The sequence below is a fragment of the Rana temporaria genome, chromosome 4 (assembly GCF_905171775.1).
Source record: "Rana temporaria chromosome 4, aRanTem1.1, whole genome shotgun sequence".
In the NCBI taxonomy this organism is placed as follows: Eukaryota; Metazoa; Chordata; class Amphibia; order Anura; family Ranidae; genus Rana; species Rana temporaria.
In genome coordinates, this window is record NC_053492.1 from 387,323,939 (window position 1) to 387,351,301 (window position 27,363).

The window sequence follows — 27,363 nt, forward strand, 5'->3', positions numbered from 1 at the left end:
GGAAATAGCAGAAGTAAGCATTTTCATATTTTACTGTGCTCTCTAATATGAAAGGTCACAAATATCAGCATTATAATAACCAATTAATGTAGGATATGAAATGCTGGTTTGCTTAGAGGTTTCAAAAACTCTAATGGGAAAATAAAGTTTAATAAAAGGTAAGAAGTTATGAATTAAACATCAGTCATTACCATTTAGTCCAGCATTATGGATGATCTGCACCATAGTCTCCAATTATAGTAATAATATAGAGGATAGAACATTTCACACTCAACAGAATAAGTTTGCCCAACTAGTAAGGATAGAAAATTAGCACATGTATTTACTTCAAGAAAAGTGGGCGCGCTGTGCCTTTACATTTCAAAAATGTCAATATGCATATAATAAAGTTACATCACATAATGATAACATGCCCTAAGCACCAGTTCACACTACCGTGACATGGGATCCGACTTGTGTCGCCCCAAGTCACGCGACATGAGAAATTCAATTGAAGTGAATGAGAGCCGTCTTAATGTATACTACTGAAGTTGCTGCGACTTCATAAAAGGTTCCTGCACTACTTCAAGGCCACTTCTAGGCGACTTGTACCCATAGATTTCAATGGAAGTTGCCTCCAAGTCCGATCTCTGTCTTAACTGAAGCAACTTTACAGGAAGAGAAAATCGCTTACTCGTCCTGGAGGCAACTTTAAGTTGTGTTGTAAGTTGCTCCAAGTCGCGCTGAAGTCACGCTGAAGTTGCCTTGCAAAGTCGCGCTGGAAGTCGGGTTGCCCCTGTGTGAACCGGCACTAAGAAGATACTAATAGTGTAAACTATTAGTATCTTCTTAGGGCATGTTATTATTATGTGATGTAACTTTATTGTATGCATATTGACACTTTTTGAAATTTAAAGGGACAGCAAAGCCACTATTCTTGGAGTAGCTTTTTTACGCCTAGTATCTAGATTGTGTAGTGGGTGCAGCAGTCCTTATTTCGATTTCACTTGCTAGCACAAGGAATTTATTTGGATTTTCTAGCACATTTATTTACTGATAGAATTTTCACAAATCTAAGGTGTCCAAAGTCACTAACCAACAAACAGCAAAGGTCTGTGTTTACATCAGATGTATTTTCAGTGTGAATTAAAGCTGATCTCCATGTTTCCAACCACTTCAAATAGTTTGTTTGGACCAAGATGGTCCAAACAAACTATTTCCTTCACTAAGTGATGCACTGACTCCAAGCACTGTATGTACTGCATGTAGCTTTAGCTTCATGCTGTATACAGTGCTGGGTTCCAGCTGTGAGACAGAGACTTTCTATCTCACAACCAGAACAAAATAGTCAGCCTGAGCGGCGCTCAGCCATTCATAGGCAGCTTAGTATTCTGTGAATGAATACAAAGCTTCCTCTGATTGGATGAGTTAGAGCGTGTGATGTCATCAGCCTGCCTCTCCATATCAGCCAATCAGGGGAAGTTTTGCATTTATTCACAGAATCCAAAGCAGTCTCTAAATGGCTAAGGCTATTTTTTTCCTAGGTGTGAGATGGGAAGTCTCTGTCTCACAGCCAGAACCCAACACCGTGCAGTACCATACAGCATTTAGAGAAGGAAATAGTTTGTTAGGGTCAGCTTGGTCCAAAACAAACTATTTAAAGTGAAAGGGAACATAAAAATTAACTTTAAAGAGCAATCTAAATATGAAAACAAAGTCACATACAGCTTGGTCAGGCTTATAATAACTCTGATAAGCATCCTTAAAACGCATTCCTTTACACATATAACAGCTGCCAAACTGAAATTGATGTTGATATACTAACTTGTCAAGCAGGTTTTCTCTGGGGATCCGAACTTGACTGAATGTCAGAATTCCATTGTCTACACCATGAAGACCTATAATAAAACACATAAAACAGGCAGAGTTACCTCTAAATAATAAAAAACTGTTTTAATTGAAATAAAAAAGCCACATTCTTAAAAATGAATATGTTACCAAAAAAAGTTTTGCATTTTGGCTTCTTCAGAAGAGTTATAATGATAATAAATAAAAGTTACAAAAAAGCAAAAAATAAATATGGTGGGTACAGTTTGGTACACTGAATTACTTATTTCAATACAATAGTAAGTATTCAATCTCCCCAGTTCCTAAACTTTCCATCATAGTGCATTCAGCAGGTTTTGGAGCCTAAAGAGGAACTTCACTCAAAAAGTGAAGTACCGCTGGTTCGCTTACACCCAGCCTGTAACTGAGCTGATGGGGAGAGTGGGGGGACAAGATCTGATTGCATGCGCAGTAGGGAGCCAACTGTGGTTCCTCAGAAAGCCACAGACCGCTCCAGTATTCAAGATGGTAGCACTGAGGACCCGAGGTAGTAAGAACAGGCTGCAGTAAGACCGCAGTGGACTCAAGACAGTGGAAAGTACCTGACGTTTAAACATCAACAGCTAGTGTATTTGTAACACAAAAAGAAAAACAAAATTAATTACCTCTTTAAAAGCAATGTGCAGGTTATGGCCTGTAAATCCTCTGAAAAATGAAAAACAGCCATTGGCTCTATAAAGTCTTTGATTTCAGTATGCCTGATGACCTAAATCCAGGAGAGCTCTGGTATGAGAAAAATTACCAAGCTACCGAGGTCAAGAGCCGACTCCCACAATCCAAGTCTTAAACTCCAAAATTGGCCAATGAGACCACCAGTCATAGTCATGGCTGAGGAGCGTGGCCAGGTTCTTGACCAAGGTAGCCAAAGCATCCGTGAATTCAAGGCATGAAAATCAGAATACAGACCTGTCTGCAGGCACCAGCAAATACTTTACATACTGTCCTTATCTCAGGGGAAACTCCCCAAAAAATCTGATGAAAGCCAATTGGATTTGTTGCCATTTACAGGCAATCTTCTGCTAAATTTATTTTTTCCTGTTTTAACTAATCAGCTCTGCAGTATACAGAGTTTGACATTATTACTCCAACAAGCTGGTTTTCCATGGTTTGAGATCAGAAATGTTAGTCTTCAGTACAGAGATTTCAGTAAGAGCAGTGCACTACCATAAGACCCTTCCCCATACTATACCTCCTTGTAACCATCACTATACCTCCCTGTAACCATCGCTAAACCCCACACTGATCTCCCTGTAACCTAAGATTAGCCCTCACACTAACCTCCCTCTAACCCTAACCCTAAACTCACTCTAACACTAAGGCCTCGTACACACAACTGTATTCCTTGATAGAATCTATCAAGAAACTTGGTGGCAGAGCTTTTTTGCCGAGGAAAACGGTCGTGTGTACGTTTTTGTCATTGAGGAAACTGTCGAGGAACTCGACGAGGAAAAAAGAGAACAAGTTATTTTTCCTCGACGGGAGTCTCAATTTCCTCATGGTGTTCCTCGTCGGGCTGGTTTTTGACGAGAAACCCGAGCGTGTGTATGCTAAGAAACCCGCGCATGCTCAGAATAAAGTATGATACGGGAGCGCACCTTCGGTAAAAGTAGCGTTTGTAATGGAGATAGCACATTTGTCACGCTGTAACAGTCTGAAAAGTGCAAATTGTCTCTTGCCAAACTTTTACTTAACACGCAGTAAAATGAGATTAGCAAAAGCAGCCCCAAGGGTTGTGCCAGTGGAATCGAACTTCCCCTGCCATCGAATGTGTTGTACGTCACCGCGTTTGAGAACGAGGAGATTTGGTCTTGACAGTGTGTACGCAAAGCAAGCTTGTCGAGCTCCTCGACAAGACTAACAAGGAACTCGTCGAGGAAAACGATGTGTCTTTTCCGACGAGTTCCTCGGTCGTGTATGAGGCCATACTCTCAAATTAACCACTTGAGGGCTCGTATGAAGACTTGGCCCACTTGGTTCATAGAGGGCCCAAATCACCCTATGTTGTAACTACCTCTATGAGGTCAGTTTTTAAAGCTTAGGTGGTAGCCCATGGAGAGGAATTTGGGGTCCTTTTCCTATCTCACTCCATATTCCCTTGTTAAGGAACCCCAATCTATCTCATCTTTTTGCATTTGAGGATCCTGTTTGGACACAGTATGGGATCAAAAAGATTAATGATGTCACCTCAAATGGGCAGTTGAAATCTTTTGATGACCTAAATTCCCTGCACCAGTTACCAAATAAGCACTTTTCGCTATATACAATTAAGGCATGCATATCAGGTGAAATTTGGACCTGCCACACCCTCCTTTTTGGTGTCAGCTCTGGAATCCTTACTGTGGGATGATAATCATAATAAGCCTCTGTCCACCATTTATAAGTTTGATTTCTCTTAAACTGACAGGCTCCTGAGTGTGTGTAAGTTTCGGTGGGCATCAGTGGTCCCGGATCTGGAAGATTGGGAGGATGTCTGGGATGCACCCTTTACCAGACTAATCTCAGCCTGTGACCAACTGATTCATTACAAATGTTTGCATTGTATTTAAACGACCCCAGCAAAGATAGCTATGAAATTTGGCTCAGCCACCTGTTTCTGCTGGCTTTGCTCTGCACGGGGGCAGACATTATGCATATCTTTTAGGAATGTCTTGTCATCCAGGGGTATTGGAGGTATTTTTTGCATTTTGTACAGGAGGTGACCACCATCCCATTAAGTCTCTCTATAAGACATTGGGGGTTATTTACTAAAGGCAAATTCACTTTGTACTACAAGTGCACTTGGAAGTGCAGTCGCTGTAGATCTGAGGGGGACATGCAAGGAAAATAAAAAACAACATTTTAGCTTTCACATGATTGGATGATAAAATCAGCAGAGCTTCCCCTCATTTTAGATCTACCTCTCAGATTTACAGCGGCTGCACTTCCAAGTGCACAGTGAATTTGCCTTTTGTAAATAACCCCCATTGTCTTCTTAAATTGGTTGATGATTTAGCCCCTACAAGAGCTATACAGACCCTACTAACTTTGCTCTTCTTTCATGCCAGGAAGCTTACAATTTTATCTTGGAAGAAACCTACTGTAATCCTCCATCTGTAGAATCCAGAAGGTTTCGGTAAAAAGTTTTACCCTTTTATAAAGCGCCGAACAGGGGGGCACTACTCACATTTGATAAGGTTGGGGGGGGGGGTGGCTTTCCCTCTTACTGCCACAGAGTAATTTCACTATAAATTGTTTGTGTTTTTTTTTTGCTTTTTTTCTGCATTTCCATTGCCCTTGGTTGAGTCGTCTTCGGCCTAGTACACACGAGAGGATTTATCCGCGGATACGGTCCAACGGACCGTTTCCGCAGATAAATCCTCTCGAGGATTTCCGCGGATTTGGATCCGATGGAGTGTACTCACCATAGGATCGAAATCCGCGCTGAAATCCCATCGCGATGACGTGTCGCGCCGTCGCCGCGATGATGACGTGCGCGACGCGGTCATATAAGGAATTCCACGCATGCGTCGAATCATTACGACGCATGCGGGGGATCCATTCGGACGGATTGATCCGGTGAGTCTGTACAGACCAGCGGATCAATCCGTTGGGATGGATTCAAGCGGATAGATTTGAAAGCATGTCTTCAAATTTTTATCCGCTTGAAATCCATCCCAGGGGATAAAAATCCGCGGAAACAGATCCGCTGGATTGTACACACCAGAGGATCTATCCGCTGGAGCCGGTCCGTGGATCAATTCCAGCGGATGGATCCTCTCGTGTGTACGGGGCCTTCTATGTCTTTCTGCAATCTTAACTTGCAAAGACTCCTAGTCTGCGCCCTGTGAAGGGTGTGGGTTGCCTATTTCATGTATCATTATAGCTTTAGATTCGCAGGCCCTGTTTTCTTTTGTGTATTTTTTATTTTTTGTTAATTTTATTCTGGAACTGCTTTCCGTGTCGTGGTTTAGTAGCCCCTATGTTTTCTGTTGTAAATCTGAGAAATACTTGTAAATTGTAAATTTACAAGTAAATTGTAAATACTGAAAAATAGTAATGAGAATTTTTCAAGATTTACCCCTTCTCATGACCAGAACTGTGTTACTTTAAATGACAATTGCGCGGTCGTGCTACACTGTACCCAAATAAAATGTATGTAATTTTTTGCCATAAATAGAGCTTTCTTTTGGGAGTGTTTTATCCCCACTGCTTTTATTTTTTGCGCTATAAACAAAAAAGACAGACAATTTTTAAGAAAAAAACACACATTTTTTTACTTTCTGCTATAAAACACATCCAATAAAAAATAAACACGTTTCTTCATAAATTTATGCCAATATGTATTCTGCGACATGTTTTTGATAAATCTGCAAATTATGCAATATAGCAGTAGTAATGATGGTTATCGGCAATTTATAGTGGGACTGTGATATTGCAGTGGACATTCTGACACTTTTGACACTTTGCCTGGAACCGGTGACACCAATACAGTGATCAGTGCTTACAAATTATACACTGTCACTGTACTACTGACACTGGCTGGGAAGAGGTTAATATCTAGGACGATAAAAGGGGTTATTTGTGTGCTTAGCCAGTGTTTTTGTGTACATGGCGTGCTGCTTTCACTAGGGGAAAAGATCACAGAATACATCCCTTTCCCCCTGTCAGAACTGAGATATGCCTTGTACATAGGTATATCTCAGTTCTCTGTGTTTTACTGACAATTGTTTGGGTGCCAGAGGACATTGAGTGCCCGACACGTGCAGATCTGCTTTTGCTGTGAATTATTACAAAAGAAGCAGCCCACTTGCGGCGCGAACGCCCCCTGCAGGCGGAAGTCCGTAATCACGTATATAAATGTGATCCGGCCACAGCTGCCGCCCTGTAGCAGTAAAACTGCTTGAGGGCGGCTGACAACTGGTTAATATTCCTGCAACTATAACTCTAATCTTCACACTAAACTCCTTGTACTCATAATGGCCAGTACACATGATAAAAAAAAAAAAAAAAAAAAAAAATCGGACAAAACATTGCCTGTTATTTTTTTGAACACTAATCTCATATCGTACCCAAGGGTGATTACTAACAGTACGAAAATTGACGTATGACAGAAAACAACTTCCTGCATTCGTAGCAACATTCCACCAAACAATAGAAAGTGATCTCATATTGTGTGACCCCCCCACTTTAGCCTCACTTAGAGATATACACATTACGAACGCCGAAGATTTTACTTTGTTCACACGTCCATTCATTTGTCGTAAATGTTTGGTGTGTCAAAATAGATTTTTTTCCCTGATGACATGGTCAGTTCCACCATTTCAATAGCAGTACTTGAAATTCTGGCCATAAAGCAAGTCATGGAAACGAAGAAGACTAAACGTAGGACCATAGTCCAAACAGCCATATCTATCACGATCAGAGACTGTCATCTTGAAACAGAGAATTGCAGGGGATAGCTCACTCGGGACGATGACCCTTGGAAACGTCAATATATGGACAATAGAGATATACAATAAGTGGGGGTTCCCCTGATTAATCCATAAGCTCCATAATAGTTGCCCATCAGCAATTCTTACTGGTCCTATAAGCTACTACCAATCTTTTAAAGGTCCCTTTGTGAGTTTGTTTTACAGATTAGCCTTGAAGCCACTTGAGGATATATCCCTGCTTTTCCGGCTGTGTTGTTGACCGTGTTCTCTGTTTATTTTCTACCTTTTGATTTTAAAACCAATTCGCCATAAGCTCCTGAAGAAGCGTCTCTTGAATACGTGCAACATGTTGAACTGAGCTGTACTATGACACACCACCTCTTTCATTGCTAGTGTATCAACCATTGGGAAGTGACCTATGTGTCTCCTATTCTAAGTATACTATAATATATCTGCTATGTAGGTGGTGTGTTATTTCTGTTCCAAGGCACATTTATGAATAGTCAATGAATTATAATGTAAATTGTTTTGTATGTTTTTTATAATAAATCTTTATTTTTTTATACACATCTGTGTTATGCCTATAAAGTCCATCATTTGCCAACTTATCTTATAAAACTCAACTTATCGGGACGCAGCATTTTTTATCTAGTTTTCATATCCACAACTCCACTCTGTGGTGATGATTTTTAAATATTTACATAGTCCAAACAGAATCATTGTGATAACCTATTGTCATTTGCAAAAATGGTATTAAATCTGAAGGGCCTATAATATGTATAATATGTTTTTTCCTCTGTTCGATTACATTTTCCGTTGTAAACAATATTTGTTTTCGCTCTTGTTCCTTCAGAAAATGTCATATGCTGTATGAAGCTGTGTACTAACGGTCATATAATTGTACGATCACTCTTATTGCGGATAATTTCGTCTGATTTTCTTATGGTGTGTACTAGGCTTAACACTAACCTCTAAAGGCCCATACACACGATAGGAGTTATTTTTTTTTTTAAATCAAAGATGTTTATTGAAACAAAAACAGAAAATAAATTTACAGCAATTTCACAGCTCACATACGGGATACAAAGTTATTCCAACAGTTCAGGTATCAGCTCAAGAGGAACATTTAAACAATAGCATAAATGGAACATCTCTATATGATTCACGTAAGTTGCCAACACCCCTGGTAAACAGGAAAAAGTGGAGGGACCCCCTAAATGGGGCTTTAAAGGCAACAAAGGTATACAGTAATCACAGTAATCCAAAAAATAGATAATTTAATATTCAAAAATGGAAATTGTACACATATATCACATAGAATTATTTAAAAACAATACATGGTTAGGTGTCATTGAAAAGCAAGGTCCATGAAGACATACACGGTCCTACGCGTTTCGGATTACCCTTCATCAGGGGCCGAAGTATATGTAGTCAACGAGTATAAGAACCACTTTTCAATCACAGCGTTTAATCAACCCTGCACACCCCAGAGAAAGGACACCACTATCAGGACGCAGAAAGACTCCTCTGGATGAAATTAAGAGGAAGGAAGCCGGCGGTGCAGAATCACATATAGCAAGACCTCAGGCCCATATAGTCACAAAGTAACATATGATAATGTAAAAACCTGAGGTTAGCAGAAATGTGTCATATTAAATTTGGCCAGAGGTGTCAGTAGAGAGCTAGCAGAGCTCCAATAAGAGACAAGCGCTCAGTGTGGCCACCAGACATGTCACTAGTACCTCTGCCGTCCAGACATTGCTGGACGGCAGAGGTATTAGTGACATGTCTGGTGGCCACACTGAGCGCTTGTCTCTTATTGGAGCTCTGCTAGCTCTCTACTGACACCTCTGGCCAAATTTAATATGACACATTTCTGCTAACCTCAGGTTTTTACATTATCATATGTTACTTTGTGACTATATGGGCCTGAGGTCTTGCTATATGTGATTCTGCACCGCCGGCTTCCTTCCTCTTAATTTCATCCAGAGGAGTCTTTCTGCGTCCTGATAGTGGTGTCCTTTCTCTGGGGTGTGCAGGGTTGATTAAACGCTGTGATTGAAAAGTGGTTCTTATACTCGTTGACTACATATACTTCGGCCCCTGATGAAGGGTAATCCGAAACGCGTAGGGCCGTGTATGTCTTCATGGACCTTGCTTTTCAATGACACCTAACCATGTATTGTTTTTAAATAATTCTATGTGATATATGTGTACAATTTCCATTTTTGAATATTAAATTATCTATTTTTTGGATTACTGTGATTACTGTATACCTTTGTTGCCTTTAAAGCCCCATTTAGGGGGTCCCTCCACTTTTTCCTTTTTAACATTTAAACAATGTACACAGCAACCCCTGCCATCACAAAATACACAGATCAGACACTGCAGTCTAAAGGCATCTTTCCTGTACAAGACCCCCCCAGCACATTAAATACAAATACATAATGAATCATATCTCTGTCCTCGCTACAACTCACCCGTCCACCCATCAGCTATCTAAACAGCCTATCCATTACTAAGTCGACCGGGGACAGGCCAGGGGTGTCCAACCATGGAGCCCACAGCCTATCGAACTTTCCCGAACAACCCCTGTGTTGATACATATACTTCTCCATTCTTATGGTGTCTCCCATTTGGGTAATCCATTCCTTCAACGTTGGGGGCTCAACCGCATTCCAACGTCGAAGGATCAGCCTACAGGCCTGGAACAGAGCCCTTGATATGGCCTGCCTGAAATTGTTATCCATGGGGATGCCATCCAAAATTCCAAGTAAGCATGGTTTCAGATCAGTGGGTACGACAACCAGATATACTCTATTAATGGTAGCTAAAACCCCTGACCAGAATAAATGAAGTTTGGGGCACCGCCACAACAAATGGATTAGATCCCCATGATCTTTCTCGCACCTAGGGCAGTTGGAGTCAGGTCTCACACCCATCCTGAACAGCCTGTCGGGCGTGTAATGAACTCTAAGAACAATGTACAGTTGGCATAGCCTCTGGGCCAGGTTTAAGGAGCACAATTGTACTGACTGGAGAGCCTCCTCCCATTGTTCATCCTCAAATGTTCCCACATCCCTCTCCCATTTATCAAAAGCTGTAAGGGGAAAACCCTCCAGGTACACATTGAGAATCATAGAGTAGGTTCTAGAAATTAAGCTCTTAAACTGAGATACTTTAGCCATGTGTTTGAGTATTGGTGTCTGCGAATGAACCCACGGGGCCCCCCCTGCCTGTGCCCTCACTGCATGCTGCAACTGCATGTAATGGAATAGCATAGACTGTGGGAAGTGAAATCGCTCCCTCAGTTCTGTGAAGGGGATCAGTTCACCTGCCGCAAAAATATGACTCATATGCGTGACCCCATATACGATAGGACTTAAACACACATGCTCAGAACCAATGCTAAAAATCAGACAACAATAGCAGAAGTTGCCCATAGGGTGGCGGTAAAGAGCTGAAAAAACCCGTGATTTGGTGAAAGTTGGCTGACAAATTCCTGCCGTGTGTATGCATACCAAGTTCACGGACAACGCCCTTAAGAGCAAAATCCACAGAAAATTCAGATGGAAGTCCGATCTTGTGTATGAGGCTTTACACTAATATTCCTGTAACCCTAACATTAACATTCACACTAATCTCACTTTCTTTTGGTTCCCTTATGCATGCTACGTTTTAAGTATGTTACACAACAATGCAAATACATTGTATTAGTGTTTGAAATATTTAGGTCTGGCCTGCAAGGGAATTCATTATGGCTCCAGTTTAAATTTGCAAAACCTTACATAAACTTTTGTGCTATAAAATGTCATTCTAGTTACAGTTGATAGGAAGGTGTATTATGAAATGTGCACATAAAAAATTGTTACAGGTCAAAGTGAACGGATCTGGAAAGCAATCACCGAAAAAGCCTTACTAAAGTTTGTTGTGGTTACTTGAGAAATTAAGATCAGTACACTTCATTTATTTTCGATTTTATGTCAGCACTGCTCCATGCAATAGGGCAAGGAAAACAAACCTGGACTGCAGTTACCACAAAGATCACAGACGCCAGATGGTGGTTTGTTGACAACAGTCTGTGATGACAAGTGTATTAGCAACTTCAACAGTTTGCAGTCACTCGTGTACACTCCATAAGAAATATGGAGGCTAATCATGCGTAACATTGACCTACTACGCAGTGAGGTATCTATCAGAAGTGCGGCTGCTAATGTGACCATCTGTCCCAGAGGACCTGTCTGGCTGTTATGTAAGGAGTAAAAAGGGATGAATAAATAAATCAGTTTACATAGCTAATGTTGTAATATAAATTAATGAATTGTTTAATTATACAGATTGTGATTTAAAAGCCAGCACCCCAACTATAACACAAACGCCTTACATAATATTTATTACTCATAAAAGTGGAACAGTTGAACTTTGTATGGTATAGTGTATATGCCAGATTCAGGTAGGACTTACGCCGACGTATCTTCTTATACGCCGCGTAAGTCCACGGATGCGCCGTCGTATCTATGCGCCGTATTCTTGAAACCAGATACGCCTGAATTCTGGCTCCATCCGACCGACGTAAGTATCCTGGGTGCATATTTACGCTGGCCGCTAGGGGAGCTTCCATTGATTTACGCATCGAATATGTAAATGAGCTAGATACGCCGATTCACAACGTACTTGCGCCGGTCGCAGTAAGCTACGCCGTTTACGTAAGGCGTACGTCCGGCGTAAAGTTATCCCTCATAAAGCAGGGGTAAGTCATGTTAGGGTATGGACGTCGGAACAGCCGTCGGATTTTACGTCGTTTGCGTAAGTCGTACGTGAATGGGGCTGGGCGTAGGTTACTTTCATGTCGTACACATTGAGCCGTCGTATCTTAGGGAGTATATGCAACGTGATTCTGCGCCGTTCGTTCGGCCATTCATTTACATGGGGTCACCGTTAATTTTAATACAACACGCCCACTACCTTCCAAATTTGAATTAGGCGGGCTTACGCCGGCCCATTTAAGCTACGCCGCCGTAACTTAGGGAGCAAGTGCTTTGTGAATACTGGTCTTGTCTATGTTATGTTGGCGTAGTGCATATGAGATGCGCTACGCCCGCTCAAACATACGCCACTGTCTGTGAATCTGGCCCTATGTGTATGTGAGCAACTTACTGTAAACAGATGTAACAGACGTGTTAAAGCTGATCTCCAGACAAACAACTATTACACAAAAATAAATTCATATCTGTAGGACCTGCAAAAGGATTTGTATTTCTGTCCATCTAGTTTTGATATTTGCACAAACCACAATCCCGCCTGGCAGGGGAGTCCACCTGATCTTTCTCTGCTGCAGTTTCACTTTCACTCACAGGTCTCCTCCAAACACCCAACCTGCGACTGGTCAGTAAGGCCTGGTTCACACATTTTTTGTGCTTTTTTTGCAGAAACGCAATGGTTTCCTATGGGACACGTTCACATCTATGCTTTTTTCAGCCGCTGTGTATTGGATAGGGTCAGGGACTTACTTAAATGCAAAACAGTGTTTTTTTGGTTCAATAGATTTTAACCCCCCTGGCCGTATCCCCGAGCGTGACTCGGGGTTGGTTTTTCATGTTACGATCGGTAACCCCGAGTCACGCTCGGGGTAGACATGCAGAGCCTGCAGCGTGTGCTGGCTTACCTTCTCCTGGATCCAGCGATGTCACCACGCTGTGTGAGCGAGCGGGACCTCGCTCGATTCACACAGCGTCCTCCTGTGCCGCCGATCTCCGTTCCCTGCGACGTTACGACGTGCGGGAGCGGAGATTGGCGCCAAATTCAAAAAAGTAAACAAACACATTGCATACAGTATACTATAATCTTATAGATTACAGTACTGTATGTAAAAAAAACACACCCCCCTTGTCCCTAGTGGTCTGCCCAGTGTCATGCATGTCATTTTATATAATAAAAACCTTTTTTTCTGCCTGAAAACTGTAGATTGTCCATAGCAACCAAAAGTGTCTTTTTATGTCAAAAATGGTTTTAGATCAGCTAGAAAACAGCGATAATAAATTATAATCACTTGCAGAATTGTGCGATAGCGATTTGCGGGGAAATTCGTCATAAAAAAATAATAATAATGACAGCAACAATTCTGCAACTGAGCAAATTTCAGTGATTTTGAGTTGATTACATTATTGAATATTTTTTATTTTAATTATATTATTACTTGCTATAATTATTTATAATTATTTATTATATTATAATTTAAAATTTTGTTTTTAAAAAAATGTCATACCCGGGATGCCTATTAGATTCTTGTTTGGTCAGATTTAAGTGAGTTATTCCTAAAAATCACAGGCCTACAATATAAAACGCCAAATTTCCTTGCAAATAATTGTACCGCTTTTGGTACGTAATTCCAGACAGAATCATACCGCCAGGGAGGTTAATGGAGAAGCTGCAGAAAAGTAGTGTAGTGTGTTTCTGCTGCGATTTGCGTTTTTTAATCCAACATCAAAAAACACCCGACTGGCTCCTAGTGCTGTTTTTCTCACCTCCTTTCTAAGCTCTGCTGTGCAGGAATGCAAGAGGCTGATACCAGCTCAAATTCTGATACTTACAGCTTACTGCTTCCAGTAAAAATACATTTAAAATTATTATAAAATCTTGTTAAAAAAATAATAACAGGCATGTTATATTTACCTCCTCTGTGCAGTTGGTTTTGCACAGAGCAGCCCGGATACTCCTCTTCTCGGGTCCCTCTTTGCTGCTCCTGGCCCCTCCCTCCTATTGAGTGCCCCCAGTCAGCATCTTTCTATGTGGGTACTGGAGCCGAATCACAGCTCTGTGTGTCCATTCAGACACAGAGCCCCAAACCCGGTCCCGCTCCCTTTCCCACTGATTGGCTGGCTGATTTTGATTGACAGCCACAGGAGCCAATGGTGCCACTGCTGTCTCTAAGCCAATCAGGAGGAGTGTCCTGGATGGCTTAGACATTCGCGGACATCGCTGGAAAGAGATGGGGCTCAGGTAAGTAATTAGGGGGGTGCTTGGGAGGCTACAATACACTAAAGGTTTTGTATCTTAATGCGTAGAATGCATTAAGATAAAAAACCTTCTGCCTTTACAACTCTTTTAAGCAGTTAATGATTACAAAGCTACAATATTTATCTATTTTATTTCTGCCTGGAGTCCAGATGTAATGTTTAAACCCTTTCACTGCCATCAACATAAGGCTTATGTCGGTAGCAGCAGGGATATTTGCACACCTGTTTAATGTAGTGTGTGTACAATTGTCAAGCTAGGTGTCAGTTTTGTGATGGAAGCTGCTTGATCTCCTCTCCAGATACTAAAATATGCCTTCCCCCACAGCCCAACCCCCTGCCAAGCATCCCAGGCTCCACTGTCCCACCTGTGGGCCTGGTGGTTGTCACTGGGTACAGCGGAGGGTGATCAGCAAACATCCATTTTACCTCCCTGGAAAAAACGAACCCGGACTTCACCCATAAGAATGATCTGTGCTTGGTTAGCAATAACAGGGTGCAGGGGAGACATTCGGGGTCTAAAAGTCCCCTGATGTTTCTCTAAAGAAAATCTGTGCCTTTGCAATTAGCCATACACACCATGGGCAGGAAATTCTAAAAAATGCTTTAATTTGTATCGTCAACAGACAGGGCTTTAAAACCAAAATTGACAGAAGATAAAGAAGCAGGCTCTACACAATAATGAGCCATAAAGGCGTTAATCGAGGACCACAAGGCTGCCCTACAGATTATATCGGGAGCCACATGACACAAAACCACGACATAGACACACTCCAGTAAAAGCAAACTGTCACCACCTCCAGATGAGCCAAGCCCTGTAAACCTGTCAGATGGCCTGGACAATCAATGCCACAATCATCCTAGATGAGGCACTTTCCCCGTTGTCCTTTCAGGCAAAAAAAATGAACAGGTGATCTGAAAGCCTGAAGAAAGCTGTAGCTTGTAGATATAACTTCAGAGTCTCTGAGCAATTCCTAGAACATTTTGCTTCTTGAAACTTAACCAAAGAAAAACACTGCTGAGTCAAACTCAGGATCCCCTGTTTACTACACAGGCGCTTTAACTGACTAAGCAACAGTGCGTCAATCGACATCGATGGACAAATCCCTTCTGGAAGGGCAGCATCCTTCAGAGAGCCCACTTGAGTATCGAAACCATAGACATTATAGTGCAGATAATTTTAGACATTGAGAGGCTTACAGGTGGGAAAAAGATAGGGTCTGGAGCATTCTGTTGCGGATCTCCTGTATCTAGAAGCAAAGCAATTGTGCTCTTGATTGTATCGAGCTGAGCCATGAGGTACACAAGAGATTGAGTGGACTCCAGGTGGCTCTTTTCTAGGTTCAGCAGCTAGCCTAATTCGAGGAGCATTGAAAAGACCTGAGCTCTGGGCTTTAGCAGCTGCCCTCTGTTTTGAGACAGTAGGAGAAGGTCACCCAAGTAACAATGCAGGCGTATGCCCCTCATACTGATTAACAGCCAATAAGACTTTGAAAACATGCAAGGCTACATTGAAAGCATGAATGTTAGACAAGTGAGCTGGAGATGGTCTTGACCTACAGAGAACCGAAGGAAATTGTGGAACACTTCTGAAATGGGCACATGAAAGTAACCAACTTTAGGTCTGTGTAAACGAGCCAGTCGCCTATCTGGACCGCCTGTAAATCATGGACAATGTCTCCATCTTAAACTTCTCCTTTTGATGAAATTGTATTAAGTGCATGAGGTCTAGAACTGGCCTCCACAAGCTGTTCTTCTTCATAGAGGGGGCAAGTACATTCCCCGAAATCCCTGGCATTCTGGAACTGGCACAGCAATACCTTGTGATACCAGTGACTTTACATAATATAGGAGTACAGTATATGCTTCTTTTTCTCGGAGTGAGGCAAATCCGTGGCCATAGACATTACCACCTGAACGAAGGAACAAGCTTAGATGCCAAACACACAGGGCCTTAGGAGGAGGGGGAAAAAAAACGTGGCCTCTGGCTCTGAGACAAAATTTATGGGAGTGAGATCCTATGGCATTGGAGAGGAGGCAGGGTTAACCCATATGTATGCTGCCATGGAGTCTGTCAGGAAATGATAGTTGAGCTACACATATTAGGTATAAATGTGCACAACAATGTAAGAGCAGTAAATCTAGGGCCATCATTCATGGTTTATCACGTACGAACAATTGTGGGTACCAAAATTTGTTGCCCTTTGACAGACACACACAATTTTAAAGCTTGGCCTGTTTGGTATCTATTTGCCCGACGCAACCACATCTTTCATACCTTGACAAAAATTGGGTAACATATTGGAAGTTATTTACAAAAGGAAAATCCACTTTGCACTACAAGTGCAAACTACTAGGTAGATTCAGAAAGAGTTAGGCCGGCTTATCAGTAGATAAGCCGACCTAACTCAGAATCTAAGCCGACCTATGTTTAAGCGTATGCTCAAACAGAGATACGCTTAAACATATCTAAGATACGACGGCTTGCGCCGTCCTATCTTAGATTGCAATATTTTGGATGGCCGCTAGGTGGCGCTTCCATTGCGGTCGGCCTAGAATATGTAAATGAGGGGTTACGCCGATTCACGAACGTACGCCAGGCCGACGCAGTACTTTTACGCCGTTTACGTAAGAGATAGGCCACGTAAAGTTAGAGCTAGGCCCTAGTGGAATAGTAATGTCAAGTATGGCCGCTGTTTCCAGCGCGAAATTCAAAATTTTTACGTTGTTTGCGTAAGTCGTCCGCGAATCGGCATTTTGAGTAGTTTACGTCCACGTCGAAATCAATAGGCCTGTACGGCGTACTTAGCCGCAATGCGCACTGGGAAATGTAGGCGCCCGGCGCATGCGCAGTAGCCAAAAAACGTCAAAAACGTGAGGTCAAGCCTCATTACCATTAAACACGCCCCCCTCCAACCCATTTGAATTAGGCGCCCTTACGCCCGCCGCGTTTACACTACGCCACCCTAAGTAAGGAGGTAAGTGCTTTGAGAATCATGTACTTGCCTCTCTTACTTAAGGCGGCGTAGTGTAAACACGCTAGGCTACGCCGCCGCAAATTAGCGCGCCCGTACCTGAATCTACCTATACAAGTGCAAAGTGCATTTGTAATTGCACTGAAAGTGCACTTGGAAGTGCAGTCGCTGCAAATCTGAGGGTTAGATCTGAAATAAGGGGAAGCTCTTCTGAATTTTATCATCCAATCATGTGCAAGCTAAAATGCTGTTTTTTAATTTCCTTGCATGTCCCCCTCGGATCTACAGCAACTGCACTTCCAAGTGCACTTCAGTGCAATTTCAAGTGCACTTTGCACTTGTATTTTGCACTTGTAGTGCAAAGTGGATTTGCCTTTCGTAAATAACCCCCATTGTGTTTCTATGCACTGAAAATTACGTTAGTGTATAATACATGTGTGCCTAAATGATGTCACCTAAAAATTGCAACTATCACCATTTTATTCTCCATGGACTCTTTCTTTCAGAAAATGTATAATGTTTTGGAGTTTTAACTAATCTTCAAGCCTAAAATATGAAATTAACATGCAGGTTCTGCTTATTTAGTTTGCTTTACTACACTTATCTTTCTATGCAAAAATATGGGTCAGGTTTTTTCACCTTCTTTGAACATCATGTCCACCGCTTCTACTCCTGGATACATAGTCCCATTTTGGTCTCGAACAGGGACAATGAAACAGTGTGGACCTACAAAAGAGAGTTTATAAGTTATTCCTTTACCAAAAAATAAAATATAATTTAGCATTACAGATCGATATTGTACATTACATAAAGATAAATACTGTATGTAAACTAAACTTTCGTGATGGAAACATACATAAAATAAATGGTCTCTAATTTACAAATACCATCTTGGCTTAAAACCCTTTTCACACTGGAGGCGTTTTTCAGGCGCTTTATCGCTAAAAATAGCGTCTGTAAAGCACCTGAAGCCTCAGCTGCAATCCCAGTGTGAAAGCCTGTGTGCAGCGTTTTACCGCCGACGCCCGGGCACTTTCAGTGTGAAAGCACTCTTAAAGAGACCCTGACAACAGGGACACTTGCAAAGAATTAAATACCTATAATAGAAGAGGTTCTATACCTAACTTTCTGGTGGCCTGTTTGTTGAAATGCAATCTCTTTGGTGTTCACCAGCTGCTGCAGTTTTCCACACATTCAGGTGTGTGAAATACCTGCTACCTACCCCACTGTGTGCTGTGGGATCTCCTGCCAACTTATACGCTGTTACAATATAGTGTCCACCCTCCCACCTGGATTTGTGGTATGCAATAAAAGCCTGCATGGACGATCCAACACTGTTCCACCAGTGGCAGCTTTTGGTGACATTTCAAGCAAGTATGGACATGTGAAGTCCTGATTTGGACATGTGAGGTCCTACTGTGGCAGGGATGGACTGGCCATTGGGACTACAGGGAGTTTCCCGGTGGGCCGATGGCTCAGTGGGCCGGCTTCAGTGACAGCGGAGCGCTGCCCCCCTCCGCTCCTCTGTCTCTCCCTTCCTGCAGCGCTCACCTCCTCTCCCTCCCCACAGCGCACGACAGAGGAGCATGGGGGAGGGGGCAGACAGCTGACTAAACAGCTATGGTCTGGGAGTTTCTCACTTCTGCCTAATCTTGTCCCATAAGGGGGGCACCGAACTGATTCTTTGCCCTGGGTCAAATAATGTCTAGCTTCCCCACTGGTACTGCCTATAGAGTACCAGTACCAGCCATTCTACTCTAATAAAGTAGAACGGCTAGTGAAGGGGGAGAGGGGGCTTGGGTGGGTCGGGGGGGGGGGGTGCGGGAGTTGTCCGGCCGCCATGGGAGAGACCTGTCAAAGTGGGCCAATCTGGATGAAGTCCAGGGCCAAATTTTTGTCCCAGTCCAGCCCTGTACTGTGGGGTTAGTCAATTCCTACTAAAGGATACGTGAAGTTCTGATTTAGATATGTGAAGTTCTACTGGGGAATTTGTGAAGTCCTTACTTGGAAATGTGAATTCCTGCTGGGGAATACGTGAAGTCCTAATTTGGACATGTGAGGTCCTACTAGGGAATATAGTTCATCTGGAAAGAATTATTAAAGGGGTTATAAAGGTAAAAAGCTGTACATAATTCACTAACATGGCAGACAGTAGCAGAGATTTCATAAGCCAGTAGCAATTCACTACATACATAAAGGGGTTGTAAAGGTTGAAAAAAAAAAAATCTCTAAATAGCTTCCTTTACCTTAGTGCAGTCCTCCATCACCTCATCCTTCCATTTTGCTTTTAAATGTCCTTATTTCTTCTGAGAAATCCTCACTTCCTGTTCTTCTGTCTGTAACTACACACAGTAATGGGAGGCTTTCTCCCTGGTGTGGAGAAAGCCTCTTGAGGGGGAGGGGGCGAGCATGAGTGTCAGGATGCTCTCTTCTTTGCAGATAGAGAAAGGAGCTGTGTGTTAGTGGGCGTCCTGACACTCCTGCTCTCCCCCTCCCCCCTCAAGAGGTTTTCTCCACACCAGGGAGAAAGCCTCGCATTACTGTGTGTAGTTACAGACAGAAGAACAGGAAGTGAGGATTTCTCAGAAGAAATAAGGACATTTAAAATCAAAATGGAAGGATGAGGTAAGTGAAGGAGGACTGCACTAAGGTAAAGGAAGCTATTTAGGGATTTATTTATTTTTTTACCTTTACAACCCCTTTATGTATGTAGTGAATTGCTACTGGCTTATGAAATCTCTGCTACTGTGTGCCATGTTAGTAAATTCTGTACAGCTTGGTTGCTCAGAATGTATTAATGCTCTAAAACCACCTCCATGTTTTTGGCCACATCCATAAATCACTGTGTCTTCTATTGACTATGTGATTGTTTACACGTTTTCTAACTTTGAGAAAGAGTTGAGAGCTTTGATACAATTACTACTCCACAATTTACTTTAATACGTTTTTAAATGCATTAAGAAATAGATTACAACTATTCTGAAAAGACCAACCTTGAGACTTTCCATTTATGATGAGCTGGGCAAATACAGCAGCATAATTTCCTTTCATAGCATTGCCAATATACATCTTTGCTGCATTTTCACATGGGGTATTAATTATGAATTCCTTGAGAGAACAAAACAAATGTTATCAGAATGAAAGGTTTATTTTTTTCTAGGGCTGTGCAAATTAACTTTTAATTAATCGATTAATCTGTAATTTTTTTGATCGATTAAAATTCTTTTGATTAGTACTCACCTCTCCGCCAGCTTCTGGGCCTTCAGGGAGTTCCGTCGGAGATCCAGTAACGTCACGGACACCGGCGGAGCTTGCCGTGTCCATCTGAAGGGCTCTTTTGCTGTGCATTCATATCTGCATGCCGGCAGGACCTTACTATCTGCCACACGCAAGGGCGGTTACACTTCCCTCTATCACTTCCCTCTATCAACCTGGGATTCTACAGCCATCTACTGGGAGTTGTGATAGTTCCCTTCATGGGACATTTACATACCGACGGACTGATGCTAACCCCTCCTCATCTGGATTCAGCAGTGGTATCGTTGTACACATTTTTATACCAGTATCATACTTAGCTACATGTTTTTATGACTGCTTTTGGTACCGTCTGGTATTACTCGCACCATTTTTACAGTTTATGTAGCGACATCGATTTTATCTCCAGTGCAATATTTATTTTGTTACCTACTTGAAGACTATACAAGTTTTAATGCTATTCCCATTGAGTGCTACCTTTGTGTGTTTTTTGTATCCTGCTATCCATTTTTCCAGTGGTTGGTAGCTGCACTGGGAATCAGCCTGCAAGGAGATCAGCTAAAAGTAGTTGATCTGTATGTGCGTTATAATTCATTGAAATTAGTCGATTAATCGATTAAAAAAAAACAAAACAATTAATCGAACAGAAAAATTGATGAGTAACAGCCCTATTTTTTTCTACATAAATTGATTTACTAAAGAGTAAAGTGAGCTGATCCTGGGCCTGATTTACTAAAGTGTGGGGAAGCAAACATGTGGACACTTCAAACACTAGAATTTGTGAACACAGAACCCAATCATATTATTAGAAGTCTACAGTGATAAATTAGTAAATCAGGACTACATTCATTGGGCTGGATTCAGAAACGAGATACGACGGTGTATCTCCTGATACGCCGTTGTATCTCTGAGTGCGGGCGGTCGTATCTATGCGCCTGATTCAGAGAATCAGTTATGCATAGATTTCCCTAAGATCCGACTGGCGTAAGTGTCTTACACCGTCGTATCTTAGGCTGCATATTTACGCTGGCCGCTAGGTGGCGCCTTCCGTATAGTTACGCGAGGAATATGCTAATGAGGTATTTACGCCGATTCAGAAACGTACGTCCCGCCGGCGCATTTTTTTACGTCGCTTACGTTAGCCTTTTTTCGGCGTATAGTTACCCCTGCTATATGAGGCGTAGCTAATGTTAAGTATGGCCGTTGTTCCCGCGCCGAGTTTTGAAAATTTGACGTCGTTTGCGTAAGTCGTTTGCGAATAGGGCTGTACGTCATTTACGTTCACGTCGAATCCAATACGTCCTTGCGGCGTACTTTGGAGCAATGCACACTGTGATATTTTACGGACGGCGCATGCGCAGTTAAAAAAAACGTCAAAAATGCGGGGTCAAGTGAAATTTAAATAAAACACGTCCCCAACATCCCCATTTGAATTAGGCGGGCTTACGCCGCAACACATACGTTACGCCGCCGTAACTAAGGGCGCAAGTTCTTTCTGCATACGGAACTTGCGCCCAAAGTTACTGCGGCGTAACGTATCGGAGATATGTTACACCAGCAGAAAGATCCGCTGATCTTTCTGAATCCAGCCCATTATGTGTAATTGCCAGCCATATAACAAACTGCAGACTACTTTTTTTAAAGCGGAGTTCCAGTGTTTTTATGTCTATTAAAAGTCAGCAGCTACAAAAAGTGTAGCTGTTGACTTTTAATAAACAGACACTTACCTGCTCCACAGTCCAGCGTCTCTCCTCTCCCCCTCCTCTCCGCCAGCGCCTCCATTCACATTGCGGGCACCCGGCTGTGACAGCTTTCAGCTTCACGGCCAGGCACTCACTGTGAATGCGCGAGTCGCGCTGCGCTCTATGAGTGGACAGGAGAGGAGCCGCCTAAGGCGATAGAAGGCGTCGCCTTGGCGGTCCCTGGGCGGAAGGAGGAAGTGGGACAGGAAGTCCCACTCCTACCAAAGCCCCCACTCCCCCCCCCCAAAAAATGACATACCAAATGTGGCATGTAAGGGGTGAGGAGTGCCTGATTGACAGCTGGCTCCAGCTCTTAGTGTGTGGCTGAAAGCTGGCGCAAACTATGCCCACCCCCTGACAGTCACTGTTCTCCACTCTAGGCAGACCCCATTACATATCCTTTAATATTTGTGTAGTTTAAATTCACTAAATATCTCACTTTTTGCTATTTAAATTGAACTTAAAAAGTAGCGCATATAAAACTGGCAACTTTCTTCCATATCTCCCAAAAAACGTGTGTCCGACTGCCAACCTCCATTACATTATGTAGTGGAAGATAGTGCAAGCACTGAGAGAGCACATAAAGCTTTCAAGGGATCATGGGAGAAGAGTATTACTTCTGTCTCAAACCTAGGCAGCTATTACATTGAAGGAATGGGTTGTTATTTTTGTAAATGGATAATAAACATACAAATGATGGTTTATGGAGTTTGTCTATACATGTATTTGGTGAGACATGGCTGCAGCATCGAACAGTTACATGACATTTACTGAACATTTGGTTGCATGTATAGGCTTGCAATTTTTGTCCTATTCTATGCAATGTATACAGTTTCTATTTGATAAAGACCAGAAATCTCTGTAACATACCCACCACAAACCTCTGCCACAAGAAAAAAACAAAAAAGCAATAATAAGGGGAATTTTCAAGCTGTGTTCCTAAGGGACATTCCAGAATGAGAAGATTTTCTTCTGAGGAAAAAATGAAACCATAACCAGGCTGTTACAGCCATTTGTTGGCTTCCTCAGAACTAGACATTGCATACTGATTTCTGTAATCTGTATGAGTAAACGGATGAGTAAGCCATATGGATGAGTAAAGTATGGATGAGTAAAGTAAAAAGTATATACAGTATTTGCCGGCGTATAGGCAACTGGGCATATAAGACGACCCCCTAGTGAAAACATAGCTTTTGAGCTATACTGACCGTATAAGACTACCCCTTGCAAGGCAACACCATTTAAAAAAAAACATGGATTCCACCACATATTCACCACCGACCTAAGACACGTGGGCATACTTTACATCTGCCACAATAATCCCTATTCCAACTAGTATGGCCAACTTAGTAGTAGCAAGTCTACTTTTTTTTTCTTTTTTTTTTTTTAATTTAAAGTTTTATTTTATTGATGAAGAAGTAAAAGCATACAAAGTATAGCATGAAGCACTCAGTACATACCATTTAAAAAAAAAAAAAAAAAACAGCGATCAATAAATAATGAAGATACAGTCCAAATTTCAATGTACATCTTAAGTTAATCTAGCACCATGAAGAGAGAGTAATAAAAATATAAATTAATGTCCCCGTAGGAGATCTCCTACCCATCTATGTGTAGCCAGAGTTGAAGAGGGACGAGGATCCAAAACAACGCTTTTCGTACAGAGTCTCAACCGACACCCCGTAAAGGGAGCATGCTGTGTCGGATAAAGGGATAGCATAACTTAATAACGATGAGAGACTTCTGTGACCCTAGATAACCTCGGACCCCGCCCAAAATGTGGAGAAGAGCTCTAGACCTCCCGTCACATCCCAAGGGATGTGTGAGTAGGAAGACCTCCCACTCCCCAACCAAACTCTCCCCCTCCCCCAGGGTGCTTCCCTGAAAGTGTCGTCTATTAATAGACTAGTATAATAACTAAATCAAACATCTCGAAGAGGAGATTGTACCAAAGGTATCATGACAGAAGGAGAAGGAAAGGAAGAAAGGAAGAAAGAAAAGAAATAAAAAGAAAGATAGAACAAATAAGAAAAGAGTTGATTGCCAGTAGTCCAATTAAGTACCTGAGGGGGACAGAGCCTGACCCGGCGATAGGGATACACCAACATGTCTGGCCCAAGGTTCCCATATGGCCTCAAAACTATCCCTGGTATTAGAGATAGAGCTGACCATTTTTTCCTGCGTCATGATCCATGAAATCTTCCCCTTCTCTACTTTTTTTTTCATTCAGCCTGAATTTAGTTTTCTTTTTTGCACAAATATAATCTTTTTTGTGTTTTTATTGTGGAAAAAAAGGACATAGGTACAACCAGCAGCAAGACATTGGAGTATTGCATGTAGCAAAATAAGGTCAAGACATAGGGATTGATTTGCTAAAACTGAAGAGTGAAAAATCTAGTGAAGCTCTGCATAGCAACCAATCAGCTTCCAGGTCTTTGTTGTCAAAGCTTAATTGAACAAGCTGAGGTTAGAAGCTGATTGGCTGCCATGCACAGCTGCACCAGATTTTTCACTCTCCAGTTTTAGTAAATCAACCCCAAAGATTACTTCAAATCCATTGATTTGCTTTCTAAATAATTCTCTCTCAACTTTTCCAGCAGCATTGACATAGCTGGGAATCAGAGACTGCAATCGATTTCTGTTAATACACATTACTATAGTTGCCTGGACTTTTGAAGGATAACTATATAGTCTTTTTATTTTTTTCGTAAGTGTACATGCAAAAGAGGTCTGCTTTGATTGAGCCTATGGTTTCACAAGAGTGAGAGAGAGAGAGCTGTGTATGATGTCACAAGCCTAGGCTAATGACCAGACAATAAAGAGGATGTGGGCTGTATAGAAAAAAAAAAAAAAAAATGTACTATAAAAAGTTAAAACAACAAGGGCAGAAGATTTAATAGATGGAAAGTTGAAAAAATGACTGAAGTTCCCCTTTAAATACATTAATCCTTTACATTTCTTTTAGGTGTTCTACCCAACTGTCCCTGCTCGGCCAATATCTAAGCAGAGTTGGGACAGGTAAGTAAAACATTTTGAAAGGTGAAGGTACAGTATGTGACCCTAAAAATGATAATTGTACTAAAAGTACACTTCATCCTAAAATGTTGTCCCCTACTGTTTGTTCTTACATTTCCTTTGCATCTCTTCTGCTCCATTCCCTCAAAGAAGAGAAGGAACTCTAAGTTCCAAGTTACCTAGTTAGAACTTACTCAGGGCTAAGGCCTCGTACACACGACCGTTTTCCTCAGCAAAAGCCATCAAGAAAAATGTTGGCAGAGCATTTTTGCCGAGAAAAACGGTTGTGTGTATGTTTTTCGTCGAGAAAACTGTTCTGGATCTCGACGAGAAAAAAAGAGACCATGCTCTCTTTTTTCTCGCCGGGAGTCTCAATTTCCTTGTCGTGTTTCTCGTCGGGCTGGTTTACGACAAGAAACACGTTCGTGTGTATGCTTAGAAACCCGCACATGCTCAGAATAAAGTATGAGATGGGAGCGCGCCTTCGGTAAAAGTAGTGTTCGGAATGGAGATAGCACATTCGTCACGCTGCAACAGACTGAAAAGCGCAAATCGTCTCTCACCAAACTTTTACTTAACATGCAGTAACATGAGATTGGCAAAAGCAGCTCCAATGGTTGTGCCAGTGGAATCAAACTTCCCCTTTATAGTGCCATCGTACGTGTTGTTTGTCACCGCGTTTGAGAACGACGAGATTTTGTCTTGACAGTGTGTACGCAAAGAAAGCTTGACAAGATTCTCGACAAGCCTGACAAGAAACTCGTCAAGGAAAACGATGTTTCTTTTACGATGATATTCTCGGTCGTGTGTACGAGGCCTGAGAACTCTCTCTCCATCCCCACATAAGAGCACCGAGGCCGAGCCTATAAACTGACTGCTCAGTGCTGCATTATGGCCAAAATGGTAAGAGTTCATGCTATCCTATACCAGGAAGTGCAGAGTATGCTCCCTTCCTTTAAATAAATCTATTGGTTTGCCTTGTATGGCAACATTAAATGGTACAACAACTGTTGTTGACCATATGTACCCTATTATGGGTGCTATTATGGCATGAAATCAAAACAGGCTTTCTCCCTGGTGTGGAGTGTCGTGCTCGCCCCCTCCCTTGGACTACAGGAGAGTCAGGACGCCCACTAACACACACCTCTTTTCTCTATCTGCAACGTAGAGAGCGTCTTGACTCTCCTGCAGTCAAGGCCTCCAGAGGGGGTGAGCACGACACTCCACACCAGGGAGAAAGCCTTGCATTACTGTGTGGAGTTACAGACAGAAGAACAGGAAGTGAGGATTTCTCCGAAGAAATAAGGACATTTAAAAGCAAAATCGAAGGATGAGGTAAGTGAAGGAGGCTATTTAAGAAAAAAAAAATTGTAGCTTTACAACCACTTTAAGTTTTCCTCCTGCTTGAGGAACTTACTGACATGACACAGTGGATTTTGGATATAACATTACTAATCATTTCCTTTTTTATTGCTACTGGGGAAAAAGAAAGCAGAAGTGCTCACAGAAATAAGATTTCACAAAGTTATGTCTGGTTCAACAATAAGGTCAACACTTAATTCTTACCTGTGACACTGGATCAAACACAGCCTCTGTGAGAATCCCTCGTACATTGCTGCCATGCCCCCGCTCTGTCATTGCAAACATTCCTGTGATGAACTGGTTCTGTTGGAGAATAAAAGACATCTGATTTTAATATTCAGAAAGTTACATTTAAACTATCTTCCAGTTTTATGACAATAAGCCTGGTACACATTTGTGCAATCCAGACTGAAACCCAATACATTTTATAAAATAGCATAGTAGGAGGATACCTGCAGTGACAATTGCATGTCAAAACAATTAAAGTGGATGTAAACCCTCACATATACCCAGTGAAGTGAACAGCCCCAGATGATACACAGAGATAAAACAAATCTCCCAACATAAGTTTTACATTTATATCTACTGGCCCGGATTCAGGTAGATTTGCCCCTTAGTTACGGAGGCGCAGGGCAGCGTTTTTGCCCTGCACCCCGCAAATTTCCTGCGCTACCCGCGATTCACGGAGCAGTAGCTCCGTAAATTGTGTGTGCGCTATGTAAAC

At 42.1% G+C, this 27,363-nt stretch overlaps 1 protein-coding gene across 1 annotated transcript in view; it reads right to left on the minus strand.

The window, feature by feature from the left end:
- The window catches only part of ACOXL (acyl-CoA oxidase like), a 456,283-nt gene that overhangs the window by 333,163 nt on the left and 95,757 nt on the right, over positions 1–27,363 (minus strand). The window contains exons 5-8 of the mRNA XM_040351094.1: positions 26,844–26,942; positions 20,259–20,373; positions 17,905–17,991; positions 1,805–1,877 (exon numbers count right to left, since the gene is read on the minus strand). Of these exons, the coding sequence (XP_040207028.1) occupies positions 1,805–1,877; positions 17,905–17,991; positions 20,259–20,373; positions 26,844–26,942 (374 nt within the window). The remainder of the gene's footprint in view (positions 1–1,804; positions 1,878–17,904; positions 17,992–20,258; positions 20,374–26,843; positions 26,943–27,363) is intronic.